General features: G+C 37.3%; 1 protein-coding gene across 1 annotated transcript in view; it reads left to right on the forward strand.

Moving 5' to 3' along the window:
* LRRIQ1 (leucine rich repeats and IQ motif containing 1) overlaps positions 1-19,605 on the forward strand; it is a 329,025-nt gene that overhangs the window by 151,788 nt on the left and 157,632 nt on the right. Inside the window, 2 exon segments of the mRNA XM_007952584.2 lie at positions 12,145-12,324; positions 18,657-19,106. Coding sequence (XP_007950775.2) covers positions 12,145-12,324; positions 18,657-19,106 — 630 coding nt within the window.

Here is a 19,605-nt window from a genome sequence, read left to right on the forward strand (position 1 = left end):
CCGTGCTTACCTTACTCCCGGAGACTCGGTCCCTCTCGGGAGGGTAACAAGGGAGCCGTCTGAGCACTAGTGACTGGGTTTTACCCCTTTCTCCTGCTCTTCCGGCCTGCTACTCTGTGCTACGCCCATGCTTACCTTGCTCCCGGAGACCCAGTCCCTCTCGGGAGGATAACAAGGGAAAGCGTTCAGTGCAGATCATTGAGTAAGCACCAGCCCACCCGTGCTTACCTTGCTCCCAGAGACCCGGTCCCTCTCGGGAGGGTAACAAGGGAGCCGTCTGAGCACTAGTGACTGAGTTTTACCCCTTCTCCTGCTCTTCCGGCCTACTCCTCCACAACAACAATAGCTTCCTATTATTTACTTAACCAGAAGTGATTATACTCTAGGAAAAAGAATCAACTTTATCTAATTCCTAAAAGAACCAATTTATAATAAGAGAATCTTTTGTATTAACTTTCCTTGGAAGATATACGTGTGTCTGCTTATCATCTGCAGACCACATTCCCTTCTGCTGGTCAGGTCCACTAGGAGACCAAGTATCACATAAAAATCTGATTGACACCCCAAAATTAGAATAAACTACTGGTTATTCTCAAGAGATATTTCCATTAAGTTATTAAAGCCTTATGTTTCTTCTTCTATAATTTAAGAGATTTAATCTAAAGAAAATAGAGAAGTCTCTTTCTAACTGGATCAGTACCTTTTCAATACATTTTATTGTCACATCTCAAAAACATCATTATTTTATACCTGGCATTTTATGTTTATTACTAAATAATTTATGTTGACATTGTGTTCATATCTTGATGAAAGCATGACTCGGTACCTTGATTGACATTTAGAATGTGATGACTCTTTGCTAGTAAAGTAATAAACAACCTGCTTGGGTAGAATCTTTTGTACCAATGATTAATATCGCCATTATATTTTGATTATTACCAACTTCAAATTCAGACGATAATCTTTTGTTGCTTTGATGAGAGCTTGAGTTAAATATTTCATGTTCTATTTTATATTGTGCCTCTGTGATTAAAAATGTGAAATAACTATTAACATTATATAACAGTCTGCTTTTGAGCCATATCTTAAAATGAATACAACCAGAAATAACAACATATGTTACTTATTTTAACTCTTTGCTGTAAATTTGGTAGTTTATGATTTGACAAATGTTAGTAGCTTCAAAACTGTCAACCTGCTAAACTTTGTTAACTAGCCCAAATTCTTTATGAGGAAAACATTAGGCTTTTCATCTATTTCTTAACATTGTAAAAAAAAAAAAAAAAAAGAGAGAGAGAGAAGTTCATTACCTTGAAACATCAAATCTAATTACTTTCCCTCTTTCCTTACTTAAATATTTTATTGTGATTTGAATGCAAGTTTACAGAGCAGATTGGTTTTCCGTTCAACAACCCATTTACATTTTGTTTCATGAAGTTGATTGTAATCCCCCCAATGTAACAGCACTCTCCCCACTTCCTTCCTATGTTTACCATTTCCCTTTGTCCTTCTTTCCTATCCAATCTTGCCTTCTAAGCTTTATCCCTGGGCAAAATCTGATCCTTTGATCTCATATAGCCACTTCTCCTAAGGAGTACATGCCCTTCTAGTGTTATTGTTCACCTTATAGGTCAGTCTGTTGCTTGGCTGAAAGTTGATCCCCAGGGAAAAGTTCATTTCTAGGCTTGAAGTATGACTAAGGGCCACTGTTTCGGGTTCCACCCATCTGCATCAGACAAGTAAGCCAGTCTGTGTGTGTGTGTGCTGTTGAGTTTTATTCCACATTTTTCTCCCACTCCACCAAGAGCTTCTATTGTGATTTCTTTCAGGGCAGTCGGGGTGGTATCGGGATACCATCTAGTTCTTCTGGTCTTAGGATCAAGGAGGTTGAAGTTCACACGGACCATTAGTCCTTTGGACAGTTTGTTTCTATATGTCTTTGATATTCTTCATTCATTTGCTTCAGAAAGAGAGAGACCAATAGCTGCACATTTGATTACCTCTCACTAGCTCTTAAAACTCACCACTGTAAGATGTAGAATATTGCCTTTATAAATTATTTTATGCCAGTTGAGTTAGCTATTCCTCAAGACTGTGATCATAAGCATCTAATTCCAATGATTTATAGCATAGTACCTAAGGCACTTGACTGCTAACCAGAAGGCTGCTGGTTCAAACCCACCAGCCACTCCTCAGAAGGAAGGTTGAGCAATCTACTTCCATAGTGATACTGCTTTGGAAACCCAAGGAGGGGTCACTATGAGTCTAGTCCAACTCGATGGCACATAACAAACAACATATTGCCTCAAGGTATTGGTTTATGGCTAAGAAGTTTTCATAATTTTGCTCCTTGATTGTTCTATTATATATATAGATAGATATTTTTACAGTGCATACAAATATGTATGTAGAGATATCTTTTGGTGAACTTACATATGGTTATGGATATAGTCTCATTTGCCTATCCATGCCTATTCAGTCTTTCTATCTGCCTCCACTTTTACATTATTGTTTGTTATTACTGATATTGCATGATTGTGTATGTAATAGTATTTACCTTTGTTGTCTGTAACTCTTGTGCAACTCTCCGTTTCTTTTTTGCCTTCATGTAATTGTGCTGATCATCTCCTTATTGTATATTGTCTTTCCTGTCACCCAAATTCATATATATCTGTTATCTCAAACCATACTCACTGCCACTGAGTCAATTCTGACTCACAGCTATCCCCCATTGGGTGGTAAATCTTTACAGAAGCACACTGCCTCATCTTTTTTCTGTGGAGCAGAAAGTGGGTTCAAACCGCTAATCTTTTAGTTAGCAGCTAAATGCCTTAACCACTATACCACAAGAGCTCCTTGTCTATTATCTAGTGATTTTTCTCTCTCTTTCCCTCCCATCCCCAGTAACCGTAAAGAATGTTTCCTTCTATACGTAAACCTTTTCTTGACTTTTTGTAATAGTGGACTCATACAATATTTGTCCTCTTGTGATTAACTTATTTCACTCAGCATAATGTCCTCCAGGGTAATCCATGTTATGAGGTGTGGACCTCTAATGGTGTAGTGCCTAAGGCATTTGACTGCTAACCAGAAGGCTGGCAGTTCAAATCCACCAGCCACTCTTTGGAAGGGAGACTGGGCAATCTACTTCCGTAGAGATAATGCCTTGGAAACCCAGGGAGGGGTCACTGTGAGTTGGAATCGACTTGACAGAAGTGAGATTTTTTTTTTGGTTTAGAAGAGTCTTCATTATTCTTTCACATTGTGTAATATTCCATTGTGTGTATGTATAATAGTTATATTTATCCATTCATCTGTTGGTGGGCATGTAGGTTATTTCTGTCTCTTTGCTGTTCTGAATAATGCTACAATAAACATGGCTGTGAATATATCTATTCATGTCTCATATACCTAAGAATGAGATTGCTGGATTAAATGCTGTTTCTATTTCCAACTTTTTAAAGGAGTACCATACCATTTTCCGTAGTGGATGTACCATTTTACAGTCCCACAAGCAGCGCTTGAGAGTTACAATCTCTCCACACCCTATCAGCATTTGTTGTCAGTTCTGTCTTACTGAATTTCGCTATTATTGCTGTGTAAGTTGAAATCTCATTGTTGTTTCAGAAGGCTGGCAGTTCAAACCCACCAGCCATTCCCTGGAAGGATGATTGGGCAATCTGCTTTTGTAGTGAAACTGCCTTGGAAACCCAAGGGAGGGTTTCTATGAGTAAGATCTGACTTGACAGGAGTGAGTTTGGTTGTTTTTTTGTTTTGTTTTGTGTTTTTAATGGCTAAGAAAAGAGAGAAAGCTTGAGAATGATGAAAAATGATTAAATAAAGAGCTGAAGGATTTAAAGGGCAGCTCAAGAAGTCAAAGTGTTGTAATGTGTAAACACCTGGAATTAGAAAACCCAAAGGAAAGAACATGCTTAGCATTTCTCAAGCTGAAGGAACTGAGGAAAAAATCCAAGCCCCCATATGCAGTGTTTAAGTATTCTATGTGTAAAATAGTGAACCATGCAGGAAGCATTAAAAGAAGATGGAAGGAATACACAAAATCACTGTACCAAAAAGAATTGGTCAATGTTCAGTCATTTTAGGAGCTAGCGTATGATAAAGAATAAATAGGATTGAATGAAGAAGTCCAAGCTGCACTGAAGGAATTGGTGAAAAACAAGGCTTCAGGAACTGATGGAATACCCACTGAGACGTTTCAACAGATACAGCCCTAGAGGTGCTTACTCATATATGCCAACAATTTTGGAAGACAGCTACCTGGCCAACTGACTGGAAGAGATCAGTATTTGTGGCCATTCCAAAGAAAGATGATTCAACAGAATATGGAAATTATCGAACAATATCATTAAATTAATTTACATGCAAGTAAAAATTTTTGAAGATAATTCAGAAACAGTTGCAGCACTACATCCACAGGAACTACCAGAAATTCAAATTGGATTCAGAAGAGGACATGGAAGGAGGGATACCATTGCTGATGTCAGAGGGATCTTGGCTGAAACAAAGAATACCAGAAAATATTTACCTGTGTTTTATTGAAGGAAGTCTGGTGGCATAGTGGATAAGGCATTTGAATGCTAAGCAGGTCAGAAGTTCAAACACACCAGCGCCACTCCATGCATTGAAGATGGGGGCAATCTACTGTAAAGATTTGCATGCAGCCTCAGCAACGCAGTGTTGGTCACTATGAGTTGGAATCAACTCAATCACAGTCAGTTTTGAGTTTTTTGTGTGTTTTATTCACTATCCAATGGCATTTGACTGTGTGGATCATAACAAATTCTGAATAACATTGTGAAGAGTGGTAATTAGAGAACACTTAATTTTGCTCATGAGGAACCTGTATATAGACCAAGAGGTTGTTGGTTGAACAGAACAAAGGGATACTGCATGGTTGAAAATCAGGAAGGATGTGTGTCAGGGTTGTATTCTTTCTCCACACTTATTCAATCTGTATGCTGAGCAAATAATCTGAGAAGCTGGACTATATGAGGAAGAACAGGGAATTAGGATTGGGGGAAGACTTATTAACAACCTGTGATATGCAGATGACACAACCTTGCTTGCTGAAAGTGAAGATGACTTTGAAGCAGTTATTGATGAAGAACAAAGACAATAGTCTTCAGTATTGATTACACCTCAACATAAAGAAAACAAAAATCTTCAGAACTGGACCAACATCACAATAAATGGAGAAAAGATTGAAGTTGTAAGAGATTTCACACTACTTGGATCCACAATCAATGTCAATAGAAGCAGCAATCAAGAAATCAGACATTCCCCTTTTATACATACAGTACTGTGTTGTCAGTGATGGGTGGACAGGCTGAAAAATTATGTATGTCTATGCTGGGGGTAGTGTGCACATGACCATGTATAGGGTTAGCAGACAATGTTTCTACAAGTATATTTTATGTTCTGTAAGATTTCCCAGGTATATAGTAGAGCTGACAAGAGACAGCATTGTAGTCACTTCTTGGCCACAGCCAGCTACACAGAGGAAGCAAGTAGTTGCACCTGTGGGCTCAGGACCATGGTCACAGGGGACATCAAGCTCAATTGGGATAACATATTACACAAAAATATTGTTCCACATCCTATGTTGGCAAGTAGCGACTGGGATCTTAACAGCTTGCAAGCAGCTATCTAGATGTAATGATGGGTCCCTCCTCTTCCAGAGCAAAGAAGAAGGAAGAAAACTTAACACGGATAGAAACAGTTAATCCAAGCAACTAGTACACCATGCGATCCTCAGCCTATATGACCAAGAGACCAGAAGAACTAGATGGTGCCAGATCCACTGTCAACCACTCGGAGGGGGATCTATGTAGGAAATCCTGGATAGAGTGAGAGAACGATGTGGAACAAAATTCAAAATCATAAAGAAAAACAAAAGGGGCCAGGTTTGCTGGTCTGATAGGGCCTAGTGGAAACCCAGAAACTATGGGCCCTAGCTGCCCTTCAGGTCTGGAATTGAACCCATTCCTGTGACATCCAGCCAAACTAAAGACAGGCATATAAGCTGAACATTTACATTAGGTAGATACATTCCTTGGAGAGATCAATCATGGGAGAATTGAAAGGCTGTGTATGCACAGGGAGACAGCTCAGGGGGCAGGAGTGCATGGGGGGGAAAAGGTAACTATAGGGAAGAAGTGGAAGTGGGAGGGGAACTATGCATTGTGGGAAATTGCAGTCCATGTCATGCAATAAAGTGTATGTGAGCTGCTGTATGGAAAATGAAGTGGTCTGTAAACTTTCACCCAAATGACAATAGAAATTAAAAAAAGAAAAGAAAGAAATCAGACATCGTATTGCACTGGGCACATCTTCTGCAAGCGACCTCTTTAAAGTGTTAAAGAGCAAAGATGCCACTTTGAAGACTAAGGTGTACCTAACCCAAGCCATTGTATTTTCACTCACCTCAAATGTATGTGAAAGCTGGACAATGAATAAGGAAGACTGAAGATGAATTGATGCCTTTGAATTATGATGTTGGTGAAAAATACTGAAAATACCGTGGACTGCCAGAAGAATAAACAAATCTGTCCTGGAAAAACAACAGCTGGAATGCTCCTTAGAAGGGAAAATGGCCAGACTTTGTCTCTCATACTTTGGTCTTGTCATCAGAAGGATCAGTCCCTGGAGAAGAATATCATGCTTGATAAAGCAGAGGGTCAGCAAAAAAGGAGAAGATCCTCAACAAGATGTATTGACACAGTGGCTGCAACAATGGGCTCGGCATAGCCAGGATTGTGAAGCCAGTGCAGGACTGGGCAATGTTTGTTTCTGTTGTACTTAGGGTTGCTATGAGTTGGAGCCAACTCAAAAGCACCTAACAACAACAGCAATGGCTAAAATCACAAGCATTTCTTCCTGCATTTCTTGATCACCTGATTGTCTTTGGTGAAGTGTCTGTTCATATTCTCTGCCAATTTTTTAATTGGGTTGTTTGTCTGTTTGTTGTTGAGGTGTTGAAGTTTTCTATAAATGTTAGAGATTAGTTCTTTGTCAGATATGTTATTGACAAATACTCTTCCCCAATCCATAGGTTCTTAGAGAAGTGATTTGATTAAAATTATTTAATTTTTAAGAGGTCTCAGCCATCCAATGGGAAGAGCTCTGGTGGCATAGTGCCTAAAGCGCTTGACTGCTAACTAGAAGGCTGGCGGTTCAAACCCACCAGACACTCCTCAGAAGGAAGGTTGGGCAATCTACTTCTATAATGATAGCACCTCGGAAACTCAAGGAGGTGTCGCTATGAGTCGGATCCAACTTAACGGCAGTGAGTTTTTTAAGTCAGTCATCCAGTTTATCTGGCGCTTTTTTTTAAGTTGGATAGTTTATTTATGCTAAAAATTAAGGCCTCAACTTTGCCACTCTTTTTAATTTGATGTTCTTTATAGTTTTAGGTCTTGGAATCATCTTAAGTTAGTTTTTGTATATAGTGTTAGGTATAAATCTGGTTTCATTTTTTTTGCAAATTGATAACCAGTTTTACCAGCACCATTTATTAGACTACGTCTTCCTCATTTAATGGATTTCAGTCCTTTGTCAAATATAAGCTGTCCATGATGATGGAATTACTTTTGGCTTCTCAGTTCCATTGCATTACTCTACGTGTCTGTCATTGTACCAGTACCAGACTGTTTTGACTACTGTAGCTGTATCGTAGGTTTTGAGATAAGGATGTGTGAGACCTCCGATTTTCTTCTTCTTCTTCTTCAGTAGCTTTGCTTATCCATTCTTTCTTTCCTTTACATATAAAGTTGATGATTGGTTTTTCCATCTTTTCAAAGAATGATGATGGAATCTGGATTGAGACTGTATTATATCCTTAGATCATTTCGGGTAGTAGTAACATTTTCACAATGTTAAGTCTTCCTCTCTGTGAATATGATATATTCTTCCGTTTATACAGGTCTCTCTTGTTTCTTTAACTAGTGATTTTTCATTTTCTTTATATAAATCTTTTGTATGACTAGTTAGATTTATTTCTAGGTATTTTATCTGGTTAAAAAAAAAAAAAAAAACACTCACTGCTGTCCAGTCGGATCTGACTCATAGGAACCCTTCCTTGGGTTTCCCAGGTGCTATCACTATGGAAGTAGATTGCCCAGCCTTCCTTCTGAGGAGTGGCTGGTGGGTTTGAACTACCAGTCTTCTGGTTAGCAGTCAAATGCCTTAGGCACTACACCACGTGCGCGTCCCCACCCAAGATACCATCAGAGTAGCTATTGTATTTTGTCTGGTAGTTACTGTAAGTGGTAAAAAAGAGATTCAACAAAGATATCAAAGATCTAAACAATACATGAACTAACTTGACCTCATAAACATATACAGATACCTTCTTCTGTTGATTCAGTTCTACTATTGTCCTTCCAATGTGTTATTGCTCTCAATTTTAGTGTTAATCTTCTAGATTTCTAATTGTTGTTTTTGTATTGTTTTTCTAATTACCTTTTTATTTTGTCATGTTATTCTTAAATTGTTTTTCTTAATTCTTCTAGAGTATTGTCTCTGTTTTTCTTGATTTTGTTTGTGGTTTCCTTGACCTCTTGGAAGACCCTGTATATTGATCTTTTGAATTCTTTACCCGATAGTCCTATTATCTATTCTTCCTCAGGGAGGTTTCCTAGTTCTTTATTTTGGTCACCTGCTTGTGCCGTCTTATTCTGTTTCTTGTTTGATTTGAAATTGCCTGTTGTTTCCTAGACATTTTGAAGTTATTGTTTTGTTTTATTGTTTTATTTGTTGATTATGTGTTGGTTCACACTGATTTTTTTTTTTTAACTTTGTTATATCCTGGTGGGTGGTGCAGACGTCTTACATTGTTCAGTAGTTTGGCAACACTGCGGCACTCCCCACCTGCTCCACGTAGGTGAAGTAGCTAGTGGAAGTGTGGGCATGGGTCTCCATTTGTTGGTTATGAAGAGTTGCCACAGGTTGGGCAAGCAGGTGTTTTCTACCATTTCTCATTGATCCAGTAGCTCAGGAGTAGACAATGGCACTCATCTGTTGGGTGAGATTGTAGGTGGTAGGTCTGGTAGATGTAGCTGACTAGTACAAAAGCAATGTCCACCTCCCTTGGAAAAAGGCAGAGAAAAATGAAAAGATAAAGGTGGGAATGAGAAAAAAATGCATAAGATAAAGGAAGACAAAGAGAAGAAAGAAAAATGAAGAAGAAGAGAAGAAAAGAAAAATAAAAAAGGTGATGTGGCAGTGGTCACCCACACTTCTAAAGTGTTGGGCACATAGTACCCTCTCTGCTGGGATGTAAACTGCCTGCCACAGCTGCAGCAGTTAACTGTCACACAGTCCACATAAGCACACACCCCTAGTCACTGGGGACATGGCAGTTGTGTACACAGGGCTCCTGAGGAGGCAGCAGGAGCCTGACAAGTGGTTTTCCCATGTGCGCGTCCCCACCCAAGATATGGTAGGAACCTGGTATGTGGTCTGCACGTATGCAAACCTCCAACAGCAGAGGCTGTAGTGTTGTGGCTTATAGTCCATGAGAGTGTGCCCTCTCAATCACATGGGCCCCAAGTGCAAAGAGTACAGTCTGCAGGCATGCAATTTGGTCCATTGGGTATGTGTTATGGTGGGCGACCACTGGTGAGGGAAGCTGTCTAAATGAACAAGGTGGGTGAGGGGCAGCAGTAGGGGCATCCTTAGCCACCAGGCTGGTTGCTACGGGGGAGAAGGCCTCACTCCTGGTCACCAGGAAGATGTGGTGAGGAAAGTGGGAAAGCACACTTCTGCATTTGCCATTAACTAATCCACTTCTGGGCAAGGCCTGACTCAGTCAAGGGGATAACTGCCTGAAGTCCAGCATTTCCAACTGCCCTATCACAGGCCTTCCCCTCTGCATGAGCCCTCAACACATATGACCAGGGCTATTATTGATGATTGGTTTCATCCTCGTTACCAGCTCTCTCCTGGCTTTGTGTTCACCTGGGCCACTGGAACTCTTGCCAGCTTCCCTCTAGTTTCCCTCTCTTAGATTTAGCTCATATTCTGCTCATCTTGTTTCAGTCTGGATTTGCTTAAACTGTGTCTTTGTCTTAATGGGGATTCCATGAAGTTGGCTTCTCCTCACCTATATATGTTGCTTTCTGTTTCTCTAAATGGCCACTCTGTGACAAGACCCCTCTTCCTCTCTCTTCTCAATTGCTTTTCTGTTCTGTCTTTTCCTAATCAGTGTTTAATCCAATTCTTTATCCTTTCATTTGATGCTCAGAGTTCCAGGATTATCATCAGAATATCACCTTATCTCCTCCATTTTTTTTTTTTTTTTTTTAAAGCTAACCATCTGTGTTTCCAAGTTTGTTCTTTTTTATATTCACTGAGGGAGAAATAACAAGCTCTGATGGTGTAGTAGGTAAGATATTTTGGCTGCTAACCAGAAGGTCATTAGTTCAAACCCACCAGCTGTTCTGTGGGAAGAAGATGAGGCAGTCTACTTCCACAATGATTTCCAGCCTTGGAAACCCAATAGGGGTTGCTATGCACTGGAATTGACTCAATTGCAGTGGGATTTTGGAGACAGATGTATTTATTCCTCTCATGATTTTTTGTATCTTTTGATAAATTTATTCCTCTCTGGTGGCATAGTGCCTAAGGCATTTAACTGCTAACTAGAACACTGACGGTTCAAACCCACTAACTACTTCTCGGAACGAAACTGGGCAATCTACTTCCATAGAGATACCGCCTTGGAAACTCAAGGAGGGATCACTATGAGTCTGATTCAACTCAATGGCTGTGATTTCTTTTTAGTTTTAGGTATTTTTGTCTTCATGAGCCACCTCTTTTATTAAATAAATAAGTATATTTGTATGGGTGTGTGTGTGTGTGTATATATATATATATATATGTATATATACACACACACACCCATACATATATGTATATGTACTATATATATATATGCATATATATGTCTATATACATATGTAGATATATAAAGAGAGATGTATGTGTATATATTTATGTATTTATGTGTACATATACACACACACACACACACACAGTTTTACGATTGTGTTTTTATAAATGGATAAATTGACCCTGACAATAGAGTCTAGGTAGAATTAATAATTTTAGGGGTCTGTCTGGACTTTTCCTTCCTTCTTGGCATTTTAATAATTTTACCTTGTCATTCCTCAGTTAATTTTTAGGAACAGTTTTTAATTAAGAGGTTTTATTCATTCAGAAATTCACTTGCCCTTTGGCGATCAGCAGCTTTCTGATAAGAGGCTCACACTATCATTGTGAAAGGCAGTGTGGGCAAACCAACACTTCTAAATGACTGGGGTTGACAGAGAGCTTTTGCTGTATGACCTGGTTTTGACAGAGAGCTTTTGCTGTATGACCTGGTTTTGCAAAGTACTGGCCGTTTAGTGCCTAAGGCACTTGACTGCTAACCAGTAGGTTGATGGTTCAAACCCACCAGCCACTCCTTGGAAGGAAGGTTGGGAGATCTACTTCCATAGTGATACTGTCTCAGAAACCCATGGGGGGGTTACTATGAGTTGGAGAGGACTAAATGACACATAACAACAACAATAGCTGTTTAAATTAATACAAACTCTTGCTCACACCTAGAAGTTTTATATTATTTTGATTCTTACCAAGATTCAGCAGGAAATATCATAATTTTAGTTTCTTCACATTATAAGAACCAGGACAATCCCCCACCTCACCTGCTTTTTCCCTACTCTGATTATTTTTTTATTGAGGGAAATGGTCAGAATTCATCTCTCTTTCTGATTTTAATAGCTTTAAATAAGATTATTTTAATAATTTTTCAAATAATATCTCTGATATTATTATTCTTTTCATAGTGTACTCTTTTATTTAATCCAGATTCCAACCTGAATGCCCAACTGTTTGATGCTCCCATCTGTATTGTAGGAAAAAAGATAAAGTGTATGGCAAGAACTCTAAAACTTACCTTGTACATGATGTGATACTGTAAAATTTTTAATGAATTTGAGAGCTTTTTTTCAATAACATTTTCTGAGATATATAGTCTATGCTTACAAGTTATCGACTGTGGTTATTTTAGCTATGAACTCTCCTTATGAAGCTTTTTATTGTTTTTCTGCTTTTCAATAGGCATTCTCTTCTTAAATTATTACCTACTCTAAGAATTCTCAATGGTGAAATGCTTAATAATTCTTCAGAAAGCCACACTGAAGAACAATATCAGCTAGAATCAAGAGGTTTCCTGGCACTTTGTCAGTCCCAGGTTCGAGAATTCAACTTACTTATTGAAACCTATATCACTGAAAAAGGGTAAGATTGTACTCTATCATTTGTTGTAATTAAAACAAATAATATAATTTAAGTATATGATTAAAAGTATTCTGATTAATATGATTTTACTTTTTTGTATTGGAATTGTGGTTAAAAAATTAGGGTATATTTGTTTATTCTTGAAACATTTATATAATTTAAATGAAATAGAACACATAAAGACCAATATCCTAGGTATTAGTGAGCTGAAACGGACTGATATTGGCTATTTTGAATCAGACAATCATATGGTCTACTATGCTAGGAATGACAAAGAGAAATGGTGATGCATAAATTGTCAAAAAGAGCATCTCAAAATCTGTCCTGAAGTACAGTGCTTGATAGGACAGTATCCATATGCCTATCAACCTTCCTTCCAAGAAGTGGCTGGTGGGATTGAACCAGCAGCCTTCTGGTTAGTAGTCAAATGCCTTAGGCACTATGCCACCAGAGCTCACTATGAGTCAGATCTGACCCCATGGCAGTGAGTTTGGTTTGGTTTGGTATATGCCTACCAAGAAGAGCATTTAATACTACTACTATTCAAATTAACGTACCAACCAGTAAAGCCAAAAATGAAGGAACTGAATATTTTTACAAACTTCTGCAGTCTAAAATTGACTAAACATGCATTCAGTATGCATTGATGATTACTGATTATTGGAATGCAAAAGTTGGGAACAAAGAAGAATCTCTAGTAGTTGGAAAGTATGTTGGTGATAGAAATGACACTGAGGAGCACATGAGTGAATTTTGCAAGACCAATGGCTTACTAATTGTGAATACCTTTTTTCAACAACATAAACAGTGGCTATCCACATGGACAGCATCAGATGAAATACACAGGAATCAGATCGACCACATCTGTGGAAAGAGGTGATAGAGAAGCTCAATATCCTCAGCCAAAACAAGGCCAGGAGCTGATGGTAGAACAGATCATTAATTGCTCATGTGCAAGTTCAAGCTGAAGCTGAAGAAGTTCAAACAAATCCCCGAGAGCCAAACCTTGATTATATATCCTACCTGAATTTAGAGACCATCTCAAGAATAGATCTGATGCGGTAAACACCTTTGACCAAAAACCAGACAAGTTGTGGGATGACATCAAGAACATAATGCATGAAGAAAGCAAAAGGTCATTAAAAGGACAGGAAAGGAAGAAAATACCAAAGTAGATGTCAGAAGAAACTCTGAAACTTGCTGTGAAATGGAGAGTAGCTAAAGCAAATGGAGGAAATGATGAACTAAAAGAGATGAACAGATTTCAAAGAGCAGCTCCTGAAGACAAAGTAAATTAATATAATGAAGTGTGCAAAGACCTGGAGTTAGAAAAGCAAAAGTAAAGAACACACTTTGCATTTCTCAAACTGAGAGAACTGGGGAAATAATTGAAGCCTCGAGTTGCAATGTTGAAGGATTCTGAGGGCAAAATATTGAATGATGCAGGAAACATCCAACAAAGATGGAAAGAATACAGAGTCACTGTATAAAATGGAATTGGTCAACATTCATCCATTTCAAGAGGTAGCATATGATCAAGAACCAGTGGTATTGAAGGAAGAAATCAAAGCTGCACTGAAGGAATTGGCAAAAAACAAGCCTCCAGGAATTGACAGAATACCCGTGGAGTTTTTCAACAAATGGATGCCATGCTGGATTCACTGACTCATCTATACCAAGTAATTTGGAAGATAGCTACCTGGCCAACTGACTGGAAGAGATCCATATTTTTACCCATTCCCAAGAAAGGTGATCTAACAGAATGTGGAAATTATCAAACAATATCATTAATACCACATGCAAGTAAAATGTTGCTGAAGATAATTCAAAAATGGTTGCAGCAGTATATTGAAGGAAACTGACAGAAATGCAAGCCAGGTTCAGAAGAGGATGTGGAATGAGGGATATCATTGCTGATGTTACATGGAACTTAGCTGAAAGCAAAGAATATAAAAAAGATGTTTACTTGTGTTTTATTGACTATGCATGTGATAGTTGGAGCTGTGTGTCAGCTTGGCTGGACACCAGTTCTGTGTGGTTGTTCCCATGATGGGATTGGATGACTGTGTTCCGAGTGGCCAATCTGCCCAAGGGGAGTTTCCCTAGGGGTGTGGCCTGCTTCCAGGATATCCAGGGACATCCTGGGAAGAGAGACATTCTTTGAGGGATTGGAACCCTTGTGTGCTGACTACAAACTTCCGTGAGTGAGCAGCCCACCGCTTGGCCTGGAGATCTTGGATTCGTCTTTTGTTGCAGTCAACAACCAGTGTACTGCCTGCCAGCCTTGAATTTCTCAGCCCCCTGCACTTGTGGAAGCTAAAGCTGCCGCCAGCCCAACATTTCCTCCAGGGACTTTGAACTTGCCGGCTTCTATACGTTTGTGAGCCGTTTTCCTAAGATAAATTTCTCTCTCTCTCTCTCTCTCTCTCTCTCTCATATATATATATACATATATATATACACACACACACATATATATGTGTGTGTGTGTGTGTATATATATATATGTGTATATATATATATATATATATATATATATATTTGCTGGTTTTTGTGTTTCTCTAGAGAACACAATCTAACACAATGCAGAAAGCATTTAAGTATTTAAGTGTGTGGATAACATTGTGAAGAATAGCAATTCCATAGCACTCAATTGTGTTCATGAGGAACCTGTACATAAACCAAGAAGCTGTCATTTGAAGAGAATAAGGGGATATTGCATAGTTTAAAATCAGGAAGGATGTGCATTGGAGTTGTATCCTTTCATCATACATATTCAATCTGTATGCTGAGCAAATAATCCAAGAAGCTGCATTATATGGAGAAGAATGTGGCACCAGGATTGAAGGAAGACTCATTAACAACCTACAATATGCAGATGACACAACCTTGCTTGCTGAAAGTGAAGATGACTTGAAGCACTTACTGATGAAAATTAGACTACAGTCTACAGTGTGGATTACACCTCAATGTAAAAAAAAAAAAAAATGAAAATCTTCACAGATGGACTAACGAGAAGCATCACAATAAATGGAGAAAAGATTGAAATTGTCAAAGATTTCCTTTTACTTGGATCCACAAGTAACACCAATGGAAGCAGCAGTCAAGAAATCAGATGTCATATTGTACTGGGCTCATCTGCTGCAAAAGACCTCTTTAAAGTATTGGAAAACCTTCCCTTTGAAGACTAAGGTATGCCTAAGCCAACCATGGTAATTTCAATCACTTCATATGCATGTGAAAGCTGGACAATGAATAAGGAAGATGGAATGAGAGTTGATGTATTTGAATTGTGGTGTTGGCAAGGAATACTGAAAACATCAAAGACTGCCAGAAGAATGAACAAATCTGTCCTGAAAGAAGTGCAGTCAGAAAGCTCCTCGGATGCAAGAATGACCTTTCTGCATCTCACCTACTTTGGTCATGTTGTCAGAAGGGACCATTTCCTGCAGAAGGATATCATGCTTGGTAAAGTGAAGGGTCAGCAAAAAGGGGAACACCTCCAACAAGATGGACAGAGTAGCTGCAACGATAGGGTCAAGTATAGCAAGGAATGTGTAGATGGCACAGAACCAGGCAGTGTTTTGTTCTGTGGCATATGAGGCGGATCCTATTTGTCAGCACCTAACAATAACAGCAACATAATTTAAATAGTAAAATATTAGGTAAAATAAATGAAAATAGCTTCAGGTAAATAGGAAACAATCATTTATTTAGTCAACTATTCAATTAATCACTCATAAATGTACTCAAAAATTATTGCAGGAAAAATTGTTTGCTAGTTGTTTGACTCTATTCTCAAAGTTTCACAGATTGACATAAGAGGAAAGAAATCAGGCAAATAGTTACAATGCAGCAAGGCAAGTCATATAATGTATATAATAAAGTATTAGTGAGAGCATTACATATTGCATTAGGCAGATCTGCATCAAAGAAACTCTTTAAAGTGTTAAAGAGCAAAAGATGTCATTTTGAAGACAAAGGTACACCTGACCTAAGCCATTGTCTTTTCAGTAGCTTCATATGCATGTGAAAGCTGCACAATGAGCAAGAAAGCTGGTAAAAGACTTGCATTTGAATTGAGCTGAGAAAGAATATGGAATATACCATGGACTGCTAGAAGAATTAACGAGTCTGTCCTGGAGGAAGTACAGATGGAATGCTCCTTAGAAGCTGGAATGGCCAGACTTTGTCTCTTGGTACTTTGGTCATGTTATTGGGAAGGACCAGTCCCTAAAGAAGGACATCATGCTTAGTAAACTGGAGAGTGAGCGAAAAAAGGGAAGACCCTCAACAAGATGGATTGACACAGTGGTAGCAACAATGGGCTCAAACATAGCAGTGATTGAGAGGATGGTGCAGGACCAGGCAGTGTTTTGTTCTGTTATGTACATAGAGTTCTTCTGAGTCAGAACTGACTTTATGGCCCCTAACGACAACAACAACATTTATAAGAACACAGTAGAGACAAACAATCAATATATGCATATAATTGGAGGACAGAAGCTCAGAGGAGAATCCTAATCAATTATCAAGGAACAAGAACTTCTCACTCCCCATCTTGAATTCTAAACACACTGTTATGAATGAATTATAGTTGTCTGCGACCACATTTTTAATTTACATTGTTCCAGAAAAAAAACTAAGAAAAATGATTTCCTATTTACATATGATGACTCTCCATTTTAAGTAGAATGATAATATATCCTTCCAAATGTGTCAAAATTGGATTATTAAATTTTTCTTTTATGTATATTATTTATATTTTCATAATGCTAGTCTTATATGACTTGGTTTGTATATTTGAATGTTTTAATAACTTTATTCAAATTTTAAATAATTCTCACAATTTTAATTTTGACTTATAAATAGGAATGTTTACTTTTAACAAATACTAAAATTTTTACATTTTTTTCTGTGAAATTCCAAGCTGATATCTCCTTATGTATGTGTGATAATATACAGTTTTGTGTGACAAGGTCATTCTTGATATCCCTTATGATGAAATACAGATTTTTTCATTCCTTTATAATTGACCATCACTGCAATTGAAGTTTTATTTCAGAATTGAAAATGGAAAATAGAATGTATTTTATATGTTTAATGCATAAATGTTGTGAATTCAATACCTAACCATAAACATTTTTGATATCACAATATTGAATTGGACCTTTTCTGCATTATTAGCCAATAAAATGGATGAAATAAAAAAATATCAAAAATATATAAGAGGAAACTATAGTAATGTCTAACTGTTACTTTTGTGAACATAGAATGTGTCTAATTACCTCTGCATTTTAGGAGATAATTATCACTTTCTTTTTTTGTTGTTTTGATTGTACTTTTGTTACATTTATTTATATCCTGAGTAGTTTCAGAAGGCATTTAAGGCAACTTATATACGGAGCTCTGGTGGTACAGTGGCTAAGATATTCATTTGCTAACCAAAAGGTTTTTGGTTTGAACCTACCAACTTTTCCACAGAAGAAAGATAAAGCATTGTGTTTCCATGAAGATTTATAGCTTTGGAAACCCAATAAGGTTGCTATGAGTCAGTATCAACTCAATGGCAGTGATTTTTATTATTTTTTGGTTTACGGCTATATATTAAATACAGGAAGAAAATATACATTTAATGTATATAAATATTTTTTTAGAATAATGGCAAGGTAAATAATAAATAACATGTAACCAAGAATAAGTTTCATACAAATTCAAAGTTCTTTATATTTGTTTTTGAGTGCCCCAAATTTGGCAAACATGAAAGTTTGATTAATTATATGTCATAACCCCCATAAGATAGAAATCCAACAATGGTTCAAGAGAATCACAACCATTTGTGTGTTAAAGTATTTTAATTCTCTTTCTAATGGATTCTTTTCCAGAGAAAAATGGGAATAAAAACTTTCCCATAATATAAGTTCTTTTTTTTAAAAGTCCAGTATAAATATTTTGCATGGCAAGAGTCAATGTAGAAAGTACTTTTAACTTTATTTCATAAATAACTTTTCCAAATTTAGGCAGCCATGATTTCTCATTTGTATGATAGTAAAAGCATTTACTATCATTCATTTGTACCAAAAATATCTAGAATAAAAATGGTTTTATTTTGTCTGAACTGAGAGATCTAAATTATTTAAACAAATATTTTCAAATTTTATTAGAAATGAGACAAATTTTTATGTAAACTGTCAGAACTAAATCTATAATGAATGTTCTAATAAAGTTTAATGTTCATTTCAAGCCACACAGGGATATTTTCAAAACTGATACATGTTTTAATGTTTACTAATATAATTCTTGTTATTAAATATCCTTACTTATTTGTTCAGGAATATATTCTCCTTGGATGGTGCAGAAAATCTCTGCCATTATTTTAAGAAGTTGATGACACTTAGTAAACAATACCGATACATGCATGAAAATATGAATGTAAGTATCTTGGAGAGAGATGAAGCAGACGCCCAAGGAAATTATTTGACCTCCACACAAACTGGCAACCTACTGCAAAATAGGGTCCTCAACTCTTGTGCAAAAGAACAAAAACCAGACTCACCAAATATTTCTGAGAAATGGATCAACTCTGGTTCTGATTACTCCTCATTAACTAATTCCTCTACATGTAACAGTATAGAAGGAAGGAATCAAGAAAAAATAGGAAACCAGAAAAGTGAAGCTACTCTGGCAAGTGGCATCTCCACTAAAAAAATACCGGGCACAGAAATAGTAATGACAACTTGTCTGATGAGGAATTGCCAAAATATTCAACCTAATGAAAAAATGTAAGGTTCATAACTTATTTTTTTATAGTTATATGTTTACTATTTTTTTATAAATGATCTTAGTCAATGGTGTCAAATAATAATTTGGCAAAAATTTAAATCTCTTGTTTTATTTCATACGGAGCTCAGGTGTTGTAATGGTTAAGGCATTTGGCTTCTGACCAGAACTGTCGGAGGTTTGAATCCCTCTGCCCCTCTGCAGAAGAAAGATGAGGCAATCTCTTTCTGTAAAAAAACCTGGAAACCTTGGAAACCTATGGGGCAGTTCTGCTTTGTCCTAGAGGATCACTATGAGTTAGAATCAACTCAATGGCAGAGTTTGGTTTTTATTATTATTATTATGTTTCATATTCCCTTAATTATAGTTTTGATAGTGCACATAAATTATTAATGATAGTACAGATTAAGTTAGTTGAATATTGACAAGTTCTGATTTATTACTCCAAAAAAAAAAAAAAAAAACCCAGGAAAGAGAATGGATCACCAGAGGTAGAATTGG

Source organism: Orycteropus afer, unplaced genomic scaffold, assembly GCF_000298275.1.
Source record: "Orycteropus afer afer isolate SDZICR_OR568_19922 unplaced genomic scaffold, OryAfe1.0 scaffold00349, whole genome shotgun sequence".
Lineage (NCBI taxonomy): Eukaryota > Metazoa > Chordata > Mammalia > Tubulidentata > Orycteropodidae > Orycteropus > Orycteropus afer.